At 40.1% G+C, this 20,079-nt stretch overlaps 1 protein-coding gene across 1 annotated transcript; it reads right to left on the bottom strand.

Moving 5' to 3' along the window:
* Positions 1-1,298: 1,298 nt before the first annotated feature.
* On the bottom strand, positions 1,299-2,455 carry LOC133779476 (uncharacterized). The gene is made up of 2 exons (XM_062219435.1): positions 2,324-2,455; positions 1,299-1,691 (listed from the first exon to the last, which is right to left on the bottom strand). The coding sequence occupies exons 1-2, from the start codon at positions 2,453-2,455 to the stop codon at positions 1,299-1,301; spliced, it is 525 nt and encodes a 174-aa protein (XP_062075419.1).
* Positions 2,456-20,079: the final 17,624 nt, after the last annotated feature.

The raw sequence follows: 20,079 nt of genomic DNA, 5'->3' as shown, positions 1-20,079 counted from the left end.
CTTCCCTGTTTCCAAAGAAGAAAATCCTTCTGCTCCCGAGGATTCTACTTTGCCTTCCGCTCTGAGTGCTTCAACTGAAACTTCTACGACTACCAACTAGCCTCAAGATCAACCAACCGATCAGCTTCAAAACCTACTAACTCCCCAACCTCATGACCTTTGAAACACTTTATCTCTAGTTTTTCTTTTTGTTTTTGCAAAGACAAAAATGGCTGAGTCGAGCAGCCTTTAATCTCGAGCCATCTTTTACTTTGCTCAAAAAAGCATGGTTGAGCCGAGCAACCTTTAATCTTGAGCAATATTTTACCTTTTTATAAAATGCTTCCCGTTATAGCTATATATCCGCTTGTGCTTTTATTTTTTTCTAGCTACTCGACATATACTTGTTTTGGAGCTGTGCGGCTCTGTGAATCGGAGTTGTTCAATTTTTTCGAATGAGTTGTAAACAAGAATTGTTCAACTCTATCCACAAAAATTGTTTTAAGGCTCTTTTTATTGTTCAGTACATATAGAGCAACGTGCAAGCACTTTAACATTAACAACATTTAATGTTTCTAAGTACTTTTGATTATGCGCTTTTCTCTCTGCTTGGCCATGTATGACTATGGTGCCCCCCAAGTGACCGATCAAGATTCATAACTCTTGGGTTATTCTCTTGGTCACTTTCCAATTAACCAGAGTTGTTCGTAATAACCTATTCAGAGGTAGTTGGGTTCACCAAAACCTACAAATGTTTCATACACTACCAACAATCCATGAAATGAATCACTAATTAGCAAGATAATCATTATAAAAGAAAGGCTTGTAACAATGGACAAAAATTGTGTCTTATTGATTAAAAGTTAACCATACAAGCCGTGTCGCTAATGTGTAGCTTATATTCATAAATAGTTATTATTACAATAAATGGGAAAATCGTGCCTGTGCATAATTAATATAACTAACTTGAGCTGGTCGGTGTTATGGGCAGTTCTTGCCTGTACTGGACAGTCAATGATCACTTAAAAGTGATCTTTATTTGTAGTAATTCCTCAGGTGTTCCCCATTCCTGTAAGGTGGACTGGTACTAACTTGAGATCCTGGTCATACCGCACTAGTTTGTACGTGCCAGGTGGTACTATCTCTGTGACCTGGTAAGGGCCTTCCCAACTTGGCCCTAGGACTCCTGCTGAGGCATCTCGAGTTTTTGGTAATATTCTTCGTAGGATTTGATCTCCCACGTCAAACTTTCGTTCCTTAACTCTAGAATTGAATTACCAGGAAACTTTTTGCTGGTGGGCAGCCAGGCGTATATTTGACTATTCACGTCTTTCTTCAATTTGGTCTAAGGACTCAGCCAGTAATTGGTGGTTATGATCCTGGTTGTACACCGTACGTCTGTGAGAAGGTGGAGTCATCTTGACTAGCAACATTGCATCATACCCATACGGGAGTGCAAAGGGGGTATCACCAGTAGTTGTTCGATTGGTAGTCCTGTATGACCAGAGTACCTTAGGCAATGTCTCAGGCCAGTTTTGTTTAGCTAGTTCTAGGCGCTTCTTCAGGGTGTCTTTGAAAATCTTGTTAACTGCTTTGACTTGCTTGTTTTCTTGAGGGTGCGAAACTGTTGAGAAACTTTTTGTGATGTCATGCTTGGCACAGAAATCCGTAAAAAGTTGATTGTCAAACTGGGTGCCGTTGTCGGACAATATCTTCTTGGGTAGACAAAATTTGCAGACTATATTTTTTGCCACAAAGTCCAATACTTTTTTGGAATTGATGGTTGCCAAAGGCTCGACTTCCGTCCATTTGGTGAAGTAGTCAACTACCACGACTGCATATTGTACTCCTCCCTTTCCTTTCAGTAACCGACCAATGAGGTCAATCCCCCATATAGCGAAGGGCCATGGGCTATGCATTTGAGTTAGTTCATTTGGTGCTGCTCAAGGTATCTTGGAAAATCTTTGACATTTGTCACATCTTCGAACACATGCAAAGGCATCTTCGTTCATAGTTGGCCAGAAGTAGCCTTGCCTTAAAATCTTCCTAGACAGACTTTTCCCCCTACCTAGTTCCCATAGAAACCCTCTTGTATTTCCTCCAGCAGTCGTCCTGATTCATTTGGGTTGACACACTTGAGTAATGGCATGGAAAATCCCCTTCTTTACATGACATCGTCCAGGATTATATACCGAGCAACTTTCCTCATTAATTTTTTGGATTCATTGCGACTATTGGGCAGGATGTCGTGTTCCAGATAAGCTGCAATCGGGGTCATCCAAGATGGAGTGTTGTCTATAAGAAAGATTGGTTCGGCCATGTATTCAGTAGGGACTAGGTGTACCTTGTCCATTACAACACTGCTGGCTAGTCTAGCTAGTGCATCTGTTGTGGCATTTTGCTCTCTTGGTATCTGTTGGATATTGTACTTCTTAATCTGAGCAAGCAAGTCTTTGATCTTATCAAGATAGGCCATCATTTTTTCCCCTTGAGTAGTGTACTCTCCGAGGACTTAATTAACAACCAATTGCGAATCACTGTATATGTCTAAGGCTTCAGCTTTTACTTCCCTGGCTAACCTCAGCCTTGCGATTAATGCTTCGTACTCCGCTTCATTATTGGATGCTTTAAATCGAAAACGAAATGCCCAATGGATGCGTTGCCCTTCAAGAGTGATTAATGTTAGACCAGCCCCAAACAGTTGATCGGTAGTTGAGCCATTGACGTGCAGCTTCCATACTTGGGGTTTCTCCTTAGAATGAACAGTACTGGTCACAGGGTTCTCGGTGTTCTGTTCAACACCTGTATTGGGCAGTGGTGCGGATTCCTGTGACTATTCATCCATTTCTTCATCTGCCTCTATAATACTGGTACACTTGGCAACAACATTTGCAAGATCCTAGCCTTTAATTGTTCTTCGAGGCTCGTAAGTTATTTCATACTGTTCGAGCTCTATAGACCATTTTAGCAACCGACCAGAGTTGTCTGGTTTCAGTAGGACTTGGCACAATGGTTGATCGGTAAGAATGTTTATGGGATGAGCATGGAAGTATGGGCAATGTTTTTTGGACGATAAGAGCAGGCAGTAAGTTAATTTTTCAATTAGAGGATACCTGCTCTGGCTTCGACCAACCTTTTACTAACATAATAGATTGGATGCTGGATCTTGTTTTCTTCTCTGACCAGGACTGCACTGACAGCGTGTTGAGTTACTGCTAGGTATATGTATAGTACTTCATCCACCAAAGGTTTTGAAAGGATCAAGGGTTGTGCCAATTGTTGCTTTAGAGCTTGGCAGGCTTGTTCGCACTCTTTACTCCATTCAATTTTCTTTGTGCCTCTGAGGATATTAATTGATTTGGACACGAATCTATTTAGTGCTGCTATGCATCATGTTGGACTCTACATGTCCTTGATCCTGGTTGGTGAGGGCATGTCCAGCAGTGCCTTTATCTTTTCAGGGTTTGCTTCAATTCCGTAGGAGTTCACTATAAACCCCAAAAAATTTCCTGACCTCACACCAAAGGAGCATTATAAAGGGTTTAATTTCATTCTATATTGTTTGAGGATGTTCAAGCATTATTCCAAGTCATCAATGTGCCCCCCCGACCTTTTTGGATTTTACCAACATATCGTCCACGTAAACATCCATGTTATTTCCTATTTGGTCTTTGAATACTAACCGCTAATATGTTGCTCTAGCATTTTTCAGACTGAATGGCTTGACTTTGTAATAGTACAGCCCCACATCCATGCGGAAGCTAGTGTGCTCCTTGTCGGGTGGATTCATAATTATTTGGTTGTACCCCGAATAAGCATCCATAAAAGTTAACATCTCATGGTCGGTTGTAGCATCCACCAATTGGTCAATTCTCGGAAGTGGGAAGCCATCCTTTAGGTATGCCTAATATAAATCGGTGAAATCTATGCACACTATCCACTTGTTATTTTGCTTTGGCACCAACACGGGATTGGACATCCATAATCGGTAGAAAGCATCCCCAATGAAGTTGTTATTTCAGAGATTCTTCATTTCTTCCTTCAATGCCTTTGCCTTCGTTGGATCCAGTAACCTAATTTTTTGCTGTATGGGCTTGATGTGTTTGGTATCGATGTTGAGGGTGTGGCTTATAATGGTTGGTCAAATCCAATGCCTCTCAAACAGGATATTGGCAAATGATCCATGATCAATCATCGTTTGAGCTATGATCATATTAGTTGTATGTAATTCTACCACCAAAGGATCATTGTGTGGATAATGTACATGACTTATGTCTTCCTCGCTGAACGTGATAGACTCACATTCATAGCGATGTTTTTTGGGAGTACGCTCCTGGACAGCCAGTACATCTTCCTCTTGCTCATGCCTAAGGGAACGAACGTACCTTTCTTGAGCCTTGCTGGAGTTGCTGGCCAAATGCGGCCCACCGCAGATCATATCTAGCAGACCAGCAACTGGTGGTGGTAGGATAGGCTGACTGCTGTGATATTGCTGAGATTTTTGCTGAGGAGATTGTTGAGGATGCTGCTGAGGATGTTGGTCGCCAATCAGCTGTACATACCTCTTCAATTGTTGAGGATGCTGCTGAGGATGCTGGTCGGCAATCTTCTTGGGTCCCAAACAAGCCCAGGCAGTGCTATGTTGTTCGAATAATATTTTCCATGTTGCGATTAAGAGCATCTCAAAGGTCTTCACCTCCCATGGGGCACATTCGCTTGAAAACGAAATTTGGTCAAGGTCTGCCCCTGACATTCTTGCTATCTGCTCGACCTGGCACTGTATGTACTCCCTGGAACCCTCCACCTCGAGGTGATTGGTTTCTTGGGATATCCTGCCCTTGTGGGACAAATGGTCCTTTGAGCTGGTTACCTCTCTGACCTTGATTATTTTGTTGGCGAACATGGCTTGCTACCCATCATGGTCATACCCATCAACATAATGGGGCATGTATGCACTACTCACCTATGGATCATCTCTTCAGGACCTTGGCAGGTATTCTTGATGTTGTTTGTACAGACCAGGTTGCTACTGGTAGTTTTGGGGTTAACCATTCCTATTTGGTGCTGGGGCTTAGGGTTGCCATCTCGTCCTGCAGCACCAGTATTCCTATCATGGCCACTACCCTAAGATCTTGGCCTAAAATTTCTTGCTTGGTCCTTTCACATGCCACGCCTTGGCACCCCGACCAGATCTGTGACTCCTAGTCGGCCCTTGGTTTCCATTCTGAGGTTGAGCCTCTGGCCCATGCATGACACCTTCACTGAAACCAAAAGCAGGAGCGTGTTGTTGGTTTTGGGCAATAGTTCTAGCTGTCGTTCCCATACGTTGGATTTGTTGCTGCTGCATATAATTGCGGATGGACTCAGCTGCCTCTCGCGTCCGGCGTTCCATGTCTTCCTGACGGGCCTGCACCTCCCGGGCATGCCGATCCATCCATTCTTGAAAATATCTCTTTTGTTTTTTGAAAGCTTCATTAAGGGCCTTCTGTGCAGTGGCTCGTCCCTGGTTCATGGAGGCAAGTTGATATTGCATCTGCCCAACGACTTCCCTCATCTGATCAATTTTAGTGTCAAGTCCTTCAATATCGATGTGGGGCTCATATCATCCAGGACCTCCAACTCTGGGTCCTAGGTGGTCGGTACCCTGCAAAGCAACTCCACGTGGCGTTCCCACTTGGGTGATTCTCGTGGAGGTAGCAGCTCCACGTCCTGGTGCGGTGGGCCCAACAGTTTACCCCCTAACACCAGATGGATTCCTAGGCGGCAAATCACTGCGCTGCCAATTGAAATTGATTATTGACGGGAATTTGTGAGAGACTTCAGCCTTGAGCTCTGGAGGCTATTGGCTCGACCTTCTGCTTGAGAATACCATCCTTACAACAATATAATTCAAATGTGATGGTCTTAGGCTCTCAATGAAAGCACCAAAATGTTGAATGGATTTTTAGCCAACTAACGCAGGGTCAAATAATTAATTAGAGAGCTTTCAATTAGACAATAAATACACCATAAATTAGTAAAGAACATGATAATAATGAGCAATAAATCATAAAGAATACCAGGATTTATAGATGTTCGACCTCAAAGATTGGTAATGACCTACATCCTCTTAGATTTGTATTAATCTCAAAGGTTTACACAAGATCACAAGGGATTACAAGTGGATTTCTATGTGTAAAAGATAATACAATATGATAGAATGACTACTGAGTACCAAGCAAAGCTGCTCAGTAATTTCTTGTTGCTAGTCGGTAGGCTCTTTTTCTAAACCCCCTCCACTGTGGTGGAGAGTTTGTTCTTTATACTGTCCCCCTCTCCCCAGGGTTGTGCCTGAGCATAGCTGATAAAGAAATATCCTTTTTTTTCTCGCAGGTAGTTGCTGTCCTCTTCTATATGAGCCATGACCTAGTATTTATGGCTGTTAGGCGCTCTTTGTGGGTGGTTGGGAGATTCTCATGGAGTGCTAACAGAGAGTGTAATAGTTTCATCCGAGTAGGTATGTCTGTTCGTCATACTGACCAGCTGCTCTCCTGGAAAGCGTATCGAGCACTGACAATTATCCATTTGTCAATTGTACTCTGACCAGTTGGGCCTCTAGTGATAGTATGTCGAGCAGTAACTTGTCGTATGCCTTACAATACTAGAATGAGATATAACAACTATTATTGGAGGACCTCATTTGGTGGGAACCAGTAGTGGGGCCCAAAAGAGTATATACAAAAGATGAAAACTTACAACGACACTGAATTTCTAATGGAGCAATGGTTATCAAAACAAAAGCGGTTGGAAAAACGACCAATCATTTTCACGGAAGAGGATGATAGCCATCTTCAATTCCCACATATTGACCTATTGGTGGTAACCATACAGCTCGCCAATCGAAGGGTACGAAGGATATTGGCTGATAATGGGAACTCAGTAAATGCGTTATTCACGTCCACCCTAGAAAAGATGGAATTGTCTATAATTGATCTTAAGGCGACTTCAATGACACCGTATGGATTCTCAGGAGCAGGAACAACAGTCATAGGGACAATCCAACTGGTAGTTACGTTAGGGGATTATACGTGAGTTGTTTCCAAAATGCTCGAGTTCGTCGTAATCGATTTTCCGGCTGCATATAATGCAATTTTGGGACCACCCGCGCTGATGAGTTTTGAGGCCATCACCTCGATTAGACTTATGTCGATGAAACTTCCCTCAACTTTGGGTATATGTACCATGAGAGGAGAGCAGCTCACTGCCAGAGAATGCTACAACATTATTAGAAATAAGGGGAATAGAGGAGAATCCAGAGAAAATAAGATTATTATTGGAATTTCCTTCACCTAGGTCGCATAACGAGGTACAAAATTCAATTGGAAAAGTGGCAGCCCTAAACTGCTTGGTTTCAAAATCCACAGACAACTGTCTCCCATTTTACAACTTACTCATAGCAAACAAAAAGTTCGAGTGGATCAAAGAATACGAACATGTGTTTCACGAACTGAAAGCTCACCTGGATGAATCCCTCGTACTATCGAAACCAGCATCTGGAGAATGTTTGCTCCTATATCTAGATGTGACAAAAAATGTGGTCAGCGCTGTGTTAGTTCGATAGGAGAATTGGTCGCAAAAACTAGTATACTATGTAAGTAAAAGATTTCTCGGAGCTGAGTCCCGATATCCATTAATAGAAAAGCTTGCATTTTGTCTTATTTTGGCTTCAAGAAAGCTAAGACCATACTTTCAGTCCCACACCATCCACGTCTTAACTGATCAACCTTTAAGGTAGGTCTTGCAAAACCCTTAAACATCGGGACATCTAATAAAGTGGGCCATTGAGATAAGCTAGTTCGAGATATTGTATATGCAACGCACAACGATCAAAATTCAAGCCCTCAAATACTTCGTGGATGAGTGCATAGGTTTTCTGAACGAGCCAATAAGAGAAACGTTTCAAGAGCTGTGGGAAATATTAGTTGATGGATCCTTTAACACAAGAATGTCCCAAGAGCTGGGATAATTTTAATCTCACCTGAGGGGCATCGATTCCATATTGCTCTCAGGTTTGGATTCTAAGCATCCAACAACGAAGCTGAGTACGAACCCCTATTGGCAGGATAAGGGTTGTGAAAGAACTAAAAGCAAAAGCGATCCAATGTTATAGTGATTCCCAGCTCATGGTTAATCAAATATTGGGGAAAATCATTCTCCCAGTATCAAGATGGTGTCTTACTTAGCTAAGGTTAAGGACAAGTTGTCCAAATTTGAGTTCAACTCTGTTGAAAAAGTACCCCACAAACAGAATTCCAATGTTGATGCTTTGCCTCGACTTGCTACCACCAAAGAGGTGGATACCCTGAACGTAGTTCCGATTGAGTTCTTAGAAAAACTAAGCATAGTGGCAGAATTGGTTGAGGTAGGAATGATTGACATAAAACCGACCTGGATGACCGCCATAGTGGAGTACCTCACAACCGATAAGTTACTCGACGATCGAAAGGTAGCAAGAAAGTTGCTATATCAAAATCAGCGATATATTATGGTTGAAGGGGCTCTATATCCAGAAGGACATTCTCTACCTCTCCTATGATGCATTTCACCGGTGAGGAAGCGCAAACCATCTTGCAAGAGATTCACGAAGGTTTTTACAGAGACCACGTTGGGGGGTAAAACTTGGCTCTAATGTTATTGAGACAGGGCTATTTTTTGCCTACATTGACAAAGGACTCAGTCTCGTATGTGTAGATATGTGTCAAGTGACAATGCTTCATCATAATTTCCCGAGTAGCGCCCATTGAGTTAACCATGATCTCATCCCCTTGGCCGTTTGTAGTATGGTGGATCAACTTGATTGGTTCTTTGCTAATAGGAAATGGAGGAGTTTGTTATGCTGTTTTCGTCATCGGCTACTTCACAAAGTGGTTTGAGGTCGAGCCTTTGGGGACAGTAACCTCAAAAGGAGTTATGGATCTCGTCATAAAAAATATCGTATGTCGGTTTAGCTCCCAAATAAGAGAGTCCTGGAGTTCGATAGTGACCTCTTCACAAACTTTTGTGAAAAATACGACATAAACAAGATTTTCTCATCGGTAGCATACCTACAGGCTAATGGGCAGGTCGAGGCTATAAATAAACCCCTAAAGGCGAGCTTAAAGAAGGGGTTAGATGAAGCCAAGGGATTATGGTCCAAGCAGCTCCCGCTAGTACTCTGGACCTATAGAACACCACATCGCCCCTCCACAGGACATACCCTCTTCTCTCTGACTTTTGGATGTGAGGCTATGCTCCAGATTGAGGCACTGGTAACGACCCATATACAAAAAACCTTTGATCAAGATCAAAACCATGAGCTCCTCAGTGCATCCCTAGATTTGATCGAGGAAAAATGAGAAGCATAATAAATGTAGCTCACCCATTATCAATAGAGAATGATTCACTACTTCAACTAGAAAATGAAAGATCGTAGAATCAGACTAAGTGATTTAGTTCTCCAGAGCGTATTTTTGGCAAGTGAAGATCCCAAGGATGGTGTGTTGGGACCGAACTGGGAAGGATCATACCAGATCATGGTAATTCAATGAGAAGGGACCTTTAAACTAGCTCGACTGAATGGAGAAATAGTTCCACGGACCTGGAATGCCTTGCACTTTAAAAAATACTATCGGTAGTAGTTGGCATAATTTTGTTTTGTTTTCTTTAATGTTTTTGGTACTACTGTTCCATGTAAGACTTATTTATAAAAGTCGCTTCATCTTAATAACAATTGGATTATTACATAGTCAATATTGTCATCTTATTATTGTAAAGTATCACGTGCTCATTCTGCATAAGCGACCTAAAACATTTATCAGTTCTGGTCGCTTAGGGGGCACATAACCGAAGAGAGCTTTTAAAAGAGTATTGTATATTCATATAAATTTTGAAACTTTGAATTTTGAAAAATTGATTATTCAACAGCTTTTTAAAGCTCGAATTTTCAAAATAGTTCTAAATATGGAGTAAGTTGGGAAATTTCTAAGACAAAAGAAAACCTAGAAGACAACTAGGAAACCCTAGATATAACCCGGTCTAAGGCTTGATTCTTAACAGGTACAATGTTATAATGTAGACAAAACTCCTGGACACAATCAGGTTCAAGGCCTGATTCCTAAAAGGTATAATTCACTTAGGCGAGCAAATTCTGCAACCAGGATACCGACTAAAATTAGTTATTCGAGCCATCAAAAACCTATTATGATCTAAAGAAAACCCCTATGATTTCGAGTGTGTAAGAATTCAAGATTCATAAACACGAGAAAATAATAGATTGAGGGGAACACAAATAGATCACAAACTAACATACATGTACTCAAAAGTATATAGTTATCTCGAGGAGAAAAAAAATGTGAGCCAAAAGGTGATTGTTACAATCCTTAAGGAATTAGTTAACGGATAAAAAGTAAACTAAGAAGAAATAAAAAGAAGCATCATTGAGCTCCGTCAACTTGTTCAAGTGATGTCACCTCCTCGCCGTCCCCATGAGCAACTCTGGAAGCCTCGACAGTCTCAGAAGGTTCCTCTGAGCATCGAACCTTTAACATGGCGAGAAAAGGTTCCCGACACCGCAGCTGAATGAAGGAAAAATCTCCATCCTAGTTGAAATCCCAACACTGGTAGAGCATCTCCTCTAGAGAAATCATCGAGACTACAATCTCCAACCTTGACCTGTCGGCCTCCTCCTTGGCTTTGGTCTTGACCTTGTCAAGTTTCTTTTTGAGGCCATTAGTCTCGTCCTATAGTTGGTCCTGACGTTGGCTCACTTCCAAGACCTAGTCTTTGGTGATCCGTTCATTCCCCTCGGAGGTGGTCAAGGCAGCCTTGGCAATCTGCTCGTTCTCTTGGGAAGTGGCCAGAGCGACTTGGAGCTCATCCCTCCTAGCTCGAACCCAGGAAATACCAGAGAGTTGAGCCAGGACAGACTGCAAAGGGAAAATACAAGTCAAGGTTAGTAAAAAAAGATGAAAAGAGAAAGAAGTACTACAGGAGGAATGAAGGTGTCTCACAGTAAGGTTCATTCCCATGGCGGACTCGAGAACATCTTCGGGAGTACGCTCCTCCATGGCCCTCAAATCCTTAACATTGGCTTTGTATGCATGGCCTACTATATGGCTCGCCATCTCATACAGTCCCTCAGAAAGCTTTTAAGATCCTTGCCAGCTCGAGTGGTTTTACTAGGATCTGAACGGAGGGGGCCTCGCCCTGAATAAACAGAGAAATTGGGGTAGGTACATGTCGAGGAAGAGGAGGAGGAGCCTCAAAGAAGGTGAATGGTGTTACCAAAGCTAAGGGTTGAGTCTGTTATTGCTACTCCCGGGTGGAATTGGTACATTTATCTTTGACAGGAGACTCGGCGGAAGTTCTAGTCTTGGAGGCATGCTTCTTTGTCACTCTAGGCCTTTTTATCACAAGCCCAGCTCCAGGCACCCTTTAAACCCAAGGTATCCATCAAATCCATCTCTTCGCCTGCAAAGGAACAAGCAGGGGATTCAGATACAAAAAACAGTTAGTCAAAATAATGCAAAGAAAAGAACAGAGCAAGAACCCTACCCTTCGAGCTAGAGGAGGAATCTATTACGATTGGCTTGGGGTTAAGAACTGGATTGGGTAAATCCTCTAACTCCTGGACTACAAAAGGAAGGGAGAATCTAGAATTATTACACCCTGGGTCCTAGGGGGTTCGGGCTCTTCTTCTGAGCTAGACTCATCTACAGATTTCCTAAAACCGTGGGAGAAGACACCCTGACATAAGGAAGGCCATGTCCTACTATTCGTACCATATTCCTAAAAAATGGTGGACCTAAAATGGAGGGTATTGTCTACCATAATAGTTCATCTGGGGTAGCTATGGTCGTAGCGTACCACTAGATGATCCACACATTAGAGGAGAGTTTTATCCAGGTCTGGGTCAATAGGATATCGACTCATGAGCTGACGTGGGTTGAATCAGATTAGCCTAAAACTTCCAGCAGCCCAATCTAATTCTCTATAAGGGTTATGTTGGCCAAAAGTTCCAGATGCTGCTCCTCCTCAAGAGCTCTTCTCTTATGCACCAGCGGTGCCACCTATTCTTCCTCATCGGCGTCTTCAATAGCAGGCAGGACTTCTTAAGAAGGGGGAAGCTTAGGAAGCACAGGAAGCAGACCTCGAGTTCTGATAGCCAGCATCTGATCTTCACTGATCAAATTGTAGCCCACCATGGTAGCATCGCTCACTACCTTTCAAAATTCCTTCTCCTTCGAAGGAAGATGGGGCAGCGTCTCGTACTGACAACCAAGGGTCTCAGATCACCCCATCCTCTTGAATATAGTTGCACAAAAAACAAACTCAGTTCGGAGGGTTAAACTTAATAAAAAAAATAAGGGATTTCACATATGGAGTTTAGAAAGTTAGGAGACTTACGAGGACAGTTAAATTATAGGTGAGTGCAGTTCTTCAGACCATTCTGACCATGTTGGGGAAACGAGTAAGGTAGTAGAAATCTTCACCTCATCCCTTATGATCAGGGCTGGCTTTAAGGCAGAAGAAGTACATAATATCATTCGGGTGGGGACCTCCTACACGTGCCTCAAAAATGAATATTTCAGCCCGCCAAAATCTGATACAAGTTTGGCGGAAGCTGGAATGGAGCTAGTTTGACGTAGTTTAAAAATTCTATGAAGTATTGGTCAAGTGGAAGGAAAGCACTTACTTTCAGGTGCTCATCACTCTAGGCCCCAAAGTCATCTTGAAGTGGGGTGCAGCTCCGCTCTCCTTCCAGCGGAGGTCAGGCAATAAGCCTATCAGTCCCCATCTCGATCCCTTGACTCAACAATAACTTGTTCACCTTATCTTGAGTTGTTATTCAAGATACAATAAGCTCGACCTCAAGAAAGGCATCAAGATCTACTACGATCTCCCTGTCCACTACTGGACCGAAGTGGGGAATAGGAAATTCAGACGCGATTTGCTTGCCCTTATCTTTTCTCTGAGAAGAAGAGCATGCAATGTTTTTCTTTTGTTGGGCCATGATCTATCTCGCCTGACGACAAAGTGACCTAATTTGTAGAGATATAATATAATGTCTAACTACAGCGAAAAAGGTCCAAAGATCCTAGGGTTTGAATTCAGTTTTATTAGCCTAGAATATATGCGAGCTAAAAGGTACCCTAGTGTCAATGTGTGTTGCCATGCACTACAAACTAGGGGAATTCCTTGATACTTCAAGATTTGTGTGTCAGGCCCATCACCTTTTTGAAAGTGGTTTAATGCAAAACCGATTAAGGAATCATAACCCTTAAGCTACCCAGAGCCAAACCTAATACCTCTCAACGTCTACATCCAAATAGGTATTTCAATCAATTTATCAACAAAGATTTCTTTACAAAACCAAGAAAATTGCCTAGTTTTCAAACACCTTATTCCTAAACAAGTCTAGTATCGTTCTTTTAGCCTAAACAAATCCCTATTTAACTTAGGCATTGCTAGAATATGAGACAATACTGAGAAAAAAAATCGAAATAAAAGGAACTTATTGGAAAATAAAGAGTGAAAGATTCAAACCAAATGAAGAGGTACTTATAGTTTATCTGTTTACTCAATGAGGATGCTAGTGGTTCCAACGGTAGGTGCTTGAGATCTTCTGAAAAACAGAAGGATGATGAAAGTTTTTGAAAGAGGATTGAGAGAAAAAGGAAAGTGTTGTTTCTGAATGGAATGTTTTGAATGCGAAGTAGTGAAATACAGACCTGATCTCCCTATTTATACGTAAGCTTCAGGAATTAATCTAGGCTATATGATCAGGTCAACTTGGAAACCAAAGGCCAAGATTAGATGACCCGTGTAGCGGCAAAAATTTGACAGGACATTTGTCACAGCCCTCAAAATCCGAACAGAATCCAATTATAGACGACCACGTGTTTAACACTCGAGTATTGGGCATGCACGATTTCACATGACCGAAGCTTAAAAGCCCCTACTGTGCATGTCGAAAAATGACGACATCAAGCACGAGCAGGAGTTTAGGGGGGCAAATGTTGTACCCAAAAATAAGCGTGGACTAAATCATTTAGTTAGGGGTACAACTGTTAGATAAACACATAGAAAAAGTAGGTGAGTAGAACATCTAGCGAATGTTGATGTGAGCAGCTTGAGTTAGAACTTGGCAGTACGACATGTGGATAATCTCTAGATCCCCTCTTAGGACAATAACCTAGTTTGAGACATGTAATGGCCTGATTGCCTTTAGGAAGCTCTAAACTTAATCCAAACTAAAGTTTGTACACTCTTTGATCACTAGCTCGATGAAGATGTTCGGCTCGTGGAAACCTGGTCAAGAAGCACCATGAAGGATCCCGAAAGACATGGAGGTCCCTTATACGTTCATTAATGCCCATGCTGTATTACACATTTATTGCAAGAGATAACGGTGGTAATTTACTTAGGAAATCCTATCCATATGTAAATGGGAATTATCTTAATTAATTGTTTAACATATTTATGCACACGGTTACCCAAACCTGTCTAGGAATATCGACTATAAATATCAAGGATAATGGACAGGAAAAGGGGGACTGCTTTTTGTAATACAGAAACTTTGCAAAAATTGTGAGAGAATAATAATATTATCTCGTGGACTATGTGGATTTTAACCACTGAACCACCTAAAATTTTGACTATGAGAAGTTATTCATATAATTCATTACGGTTTAGAAAATAGCACTAATATCTTTGTTATTGGATTTCTTAATCTACTGTTGGCGAAAAACCGCGTCAACATGTTTAATTTGAAATATAAATTATAAAAAACTAAAACAAATATTTTTAAATTAATTAAAGTAAACTAAAAACCTAATAATTTTTTTTATTTTTAATTAAACTATTTTTGTGTGAATTTTTTTAAAATGTTGGCTTTTAAGTCTAGGGTGTTGATTTTAATATTTTTAGTTTTAGTTTAGGGGTTAGCTTTAATATTTTATTTTTGTTTATTTCAATTTTTTAATTATACTTTTTTTTTCTTGTTTTATTAATTCATATTTTTTTTAAAACATTTTTAAATAACAAAAGCAGTAAGAAAATCAAATAAATCATTAGAAAAGAGGGGCAATACGGTCATATTTTTACATATTGACTCATTTTGTGTAGTGAATCATAGAGAAATATAAAAAACCTATGGCGATTTGATAGCACAACAATCCATTTTTATTAAAATTTCTATTTTATCCTCTGATTATGTGTCACATATTGACTTTTTCTTTCTGGTGAATCAAAGAAAAAAATAAAAATTGATGGAGATCATTTAAGCAACACAATAAAAAAAAATCATAGTCTCTTCCATTCCTCTTAGATTATGTGCCACATATTGAGTCATTCTATCTAGTGAGCGAAAGAGAATAGGAGAGACACTATCAAAGAACATTAGAGAGTAGGAAAGGAATGCAAGTTTACTAACCCTTAGAGACCTTAAAAAAAGAACTTTGAACATAAATAGTTTTTTCTGTTTGTTTTCTTTTTTCTTTGTAGTTTTTCTCTCTCTTTTGTTTACTCTTGTTTCCTAAAAGCAATCATTTTTCTATTCTTCTTCCTTGTCTTTTTATAAAGCAGATTTATTTTTTTATTTTTATTTTTCGCCACTTTAACATAACCGTGAAGAGAAGTGAGGAAGTGGAAAGTGGAGAAAGTCCTTCCTTATTTTTCTCTACTTTTGACTAACTCTTATCTCTTATTTGTTTAATAAACCATTTCTTTATTATTTTGTGATTTGTGTTTGATGTTTGGATAATTTTGTAATTTTGGGTATTTGTGACTATACTTAGCTTTAGTAACTAAGTTGCCTATGTATCCTTTAAAGGAATCAAGTCAACGTAGTTCAAGAAAAAAATTGTTATACTTTAGAATTTTTGTGGTTAACGACCTCATTTCGAAGTGTGGGTTTTTTTTATTTTCGAGATGCTTTGGTGTGTTTTCTCTTTTAATTTTGAGGTGAATGACCTCTTTGAAATACCACTTAGTATGGTTTTCAAGTGACTTCAGTGCACTTTCAAAATTTCGAGGTAAATGAAATTTTTGACATACTATTTAATTTAACTTTTATCATTTGAGATGATTTAATGTACTCATTTGGAATTTGAATATTTTTACACCATTTTGCATGGTTTTAGAACTTTCTTATTTTTGTGATAACTTTATGTCTTGAAATATCTTTATATGTTAATTTTTTTATCAAGAAATTGTTTTATATATAAAAATTTTATTTGGCTAATATTTTAATTGATTATTAAAAAATTTGAGAGATATGAATTTAAGATTTCACATCAGATAATATCCTTATTTAAAAATTCAAATTTTACTTTAAAATTGGAACATAAAATTTTGAGATAAAATCCGACAGTATTTTTATTTTAAATTTATTAAATAATATAATTATCTTAAAATTCAAATTTAAATTTATTTTAAATTAATTTTTTTTAATTAATATATCATTTGATTATTAGTTATATTTTTCTGTCTTTTAAATGACTTTTCGAAGATGAAGCGAGAGTTACATGATAAGCTTTCATTTTTGTTTGACAGATCATAAACACTACTTTTTCTTCCCCCTATTTTTTTAATTTTTACTTGTAGCATGATACACATATTTTTGGGTAGTTTGTTTCTTTTACTTTGTACACATATTTACATACAATAAGCGCATTTTGTTTCTTCTTAGTTTAGTAGGTAGCGAACGAAAGATCCAAAGTCTAAATAAGAATTGACTCATTAATTTTTAATCATACTTATTCAGTTTTATAGTAGCTTTGTTTCAAACTATATGGTATATATATAACTTTGCTTGCTGCTTCTTTCTTCTCTTTTTTATTTCTTCGAACAGTGATATATATATATACACACACAAAAACACACGTATCCAGATTTGTGATGTAATTAATTTTTTACCTTGAACATTCGCATGAAACTTTTAAAACATCACTTTTAGCCTCTGCCTTTTAACAAAATCTAGTTAAATATATTCGATTAGCAGGATATTTCCCATCCTTTCAACTCAATGATTTTTCACGAGTCTTGTTTTACTACATTTTAATCAAATCGATATTTTGTGGTAATTTTGACATCATAATCAATCTTCTTACATGTCCTTTTATAAAGCAAATTTGTTTACTTATTTATTATTTTTTTATTTGTTGCCACTTAAATGTAAAAGTGAGGACAATTGAGGAGGTGAAAAGTGGAGAAAATCCTTCTTTACTTTTTTTTTTTTCCTTTTGACTGACTCTTATCTCTTTTTTCTTTATTATTTTGAGATTTTTATTTGATGTTTGAATAATTTTGTAATTTGAGGTATTTGTGACTATACTTAGCTTTAACAATTAAGTTGCCAACGTATCCTTTAAAAGAATTAAGTCAAATGTATTTCTTGAAAAAAAAAATTTGAGGTTAACGACCTCATTTTGAAATTTGGGTCTTTCTATTTAGAGATGCTTTGGTGCGTTTTTTTTTTTTTTTTTAAATTTTGAAGTGAACAACCTCTTTCAGATACCATTTAATATGGATTTTATAATTTGAGACGACTTACGGAACTCAATTAAAATTTGAAAACTGTTGTCCGTGTTTTCACCAAGGGACACGTGATTGTCTCCGAGAGTTTAGGTTCTCAGAGGGGGTTTAGTAATCTTTATTAAGCTTAATGTCTACTCGGAAGATAAGCTGCCTCTCGTCTTCGGGTGGCTCCTTGAGGCAAAGTAGTCCTTCGATAGGCCATGTTTCGAGAACCTTGAATATTTTAGCTTGAGGTTCCTCCTTGTGAGTCCTGCAGGTTTGTGAGAAGACCTCTCAGATTCTAGATGGTAGCGCCAGGAGGCGCGTGCAGAGACCCTAGCCCACCGGTAATTGTCTGAAAAAGTTGTTGTCCTACAGAACGTGGTGAAGAAACTGTACAGGCGACAAAAAGCATGTCCCAATGTGTGGCATGGCGTGGGAAAATGTTCATCTACTCATTAACACTGTCAGGAACGTGTCTCCCTAGAAGATGGTGGGCTGCGACCTCATAAACGGGATTCGTATGATACGCATTGACCCACCATTACCAGTATCACAAAAAGTATATTAATTAGCTTTTATTCCAAATCATTTAAGGGGATTTTTGTAATAACATCCCATTAAGGGAATTAATTGTTCTCTGCCCGTATAAATAGGGCTAGGGGATCCATTGTAAGGGGATTCAAAACATTGTATTCAAATCATTGCAAAAATGTTTCATGAATTTCCATAGAAGCTTGCTCAACCAAGCTTTACCAATCATAATATGATAGCCTCGTGGAATAGGGTTAATTAACAACCTAAACCACGTAAAATATCTTGCTCTTTGCTACACTTCTTTAAAGTTTTTTTTTTAGTCAATAGCATAAAAGGCCGTTGACATTTTGCTGCTTTCATTGAGAGCTTGAGGAAAGCTTTGAAGAGTAAAAACTGGTGACCACTAGAAGAAATGTTCCAGACAACGTTGCTCCTCCCACCAGAGCTGGGGAAGGAGAACCCAGCCGACCACCTCTGACAGAGTACCTGGAGGTGGTCGGGGATGATTACGACGAAAATAGCGACTACGATAGTGAAGACAGCGAGTTTTATGAGGATAATTATCCTTAGTCGATAGAAGCGGAGGAATCGCCATAGGTGGTGGCTCTCAGAGAACAAGTCGCCACCCAACAGTAGAAAATCGATGCCTAGGAGGACAATATTGTCGCCTTACAGTCGATGGTTAACGCCATGAGAGCTACTCTGGTGGCCCAAGGGCTATGAGTGGACCCCCATGGCAAGGCACCACTCAGGGAACTAGCTAGCGTGCCACTTGTCCACCCATCTGGAGCACCGCCTGATGAGCTAGTGGGTGTGCCTCCCAAGCATCCTAGTGACAGGATCGTCGTCTACACACCTAGCTGGAGCTAGAGCCCCACCTACACCACAGGATCGTGGTAAAGGAAAAGTTATGGCAAGGGCGGAATAGATGTCGTTGTGCTACGAGCCCGTTCAGGCCCCGAGACAGGCCGATGATAGTCGAGCAAACTTCCAGGCTTCTAGCATCCGTAGAGCCCAGGGCCTCCTGCCCAAGAGCTCTGCGAAAAATCATGTTACACCTAGAGGGGTGTTCCGCCAGTACCTCACCAACCTCTGAGAAACCCTGGCCAAGGGGCCAACAGAAGAAATGTCTCCGCCAACCGAGGACAAGGAATTAGTGTCTCGGTTAACAACGAAGATGTCAATTCCGAGGGAGAAATCGAGGTGGGATACATCGAGGCCCGTGGTCACCACCACGCACAGCCTGACTTGCTAGATGACTGGAATGCTAGCAGGAATAGAGCAGCTTCCGAGGACAATCTTGGGAGACAACAACAGCTAGACCTCCAAGATGACCTTAACACTCAGAGAAGAGAACACCTAGCACAAAGTTCCAATAAAAATCGTGATCCTCTCCATGTTGAGTTGGAGAGTGTGAAAAGGATAATGTTAAAGATGGCCCAAAGACAAAGTCATGACTCTGACTCGGAGGATGAAGATTGGGAGCCTTGTGCTCCTTACATTGTGGAAACCCCATTGCTGCGAGGCTTCAAAATGCGAAACATCAATTCGTACAGCGGAGCCTTGTGCTCCCTACATTGTGGAAGCCCCATATCTCAAAGTTCAACATATTAATGTCGGTTCACAGCGTCTCCGAGGACGCTAAATTCCACGTTTCGTTGACTTTGACGGGACCAGCATATGAGTTTTTCTAGAATCACAATACACGATCCATTCATTCATTACATTAACTCTCCTAATATTTTCAAAGGAAATTCATATCCACTCAGAAGGTGAATATTGAGGTCAAAGCTTTGGCCAATATAAACTAGGGACCACTTGATACCCTTGAAGCCTACATCAAACGCTTTAAGGAAGTGGAAGCTAGGACCAAGAGGATTGTTGATGGCCAACACCTGATGGCTCTACAGGCTGGCATCCAAGCAAGTTCCCCACTATGAGATGACCTCAAGCGAAGAGGATTCCACTGGCTTAATGACTTCATACGTCAAGCCCAAGAGTACATCAACTTGGAGGATGCCTAGATTA

The sequence above is a fragment of the Humulus lupulus genome, chromosome 5 (genome assembly GCF_963169125.1).
Source record: "Humulus lupulus chromosome 5, drHumLupu1.1, whole genome shotgun sequence".
Classification (NCBI taxonomy): Eukaryota; Viridiplantae; Streptophyta; class Magnoliopsida; order Rosales; family Cannabaceae; genus Humulus; species Humulus lupulus.
The sequence above is the reverse complement of the archived record's forward strand: the minus strand, read 5'-3'. Positions and strand labels throughout refer to the sequence as shown.

What these genes read in the sequence shown, in the direction of transcription:
- LOC133779476 (XM_062219435.1), bottom strand. Translation starts at nt 2,455, where the DNA reads ATGGCCTATCTTGATAAGATCAAAGACTTGCTTGCTCAGATTAAGAAG. An exon ending in GCAGTGTTGTAATGGACAAG is followed by an intron (nt 1,692 to 2,323) that starts GTACACCTAGTC and finishes CTACCCAAGAAG; the next exon opens with ATATTGTCCGACAACGGCAC.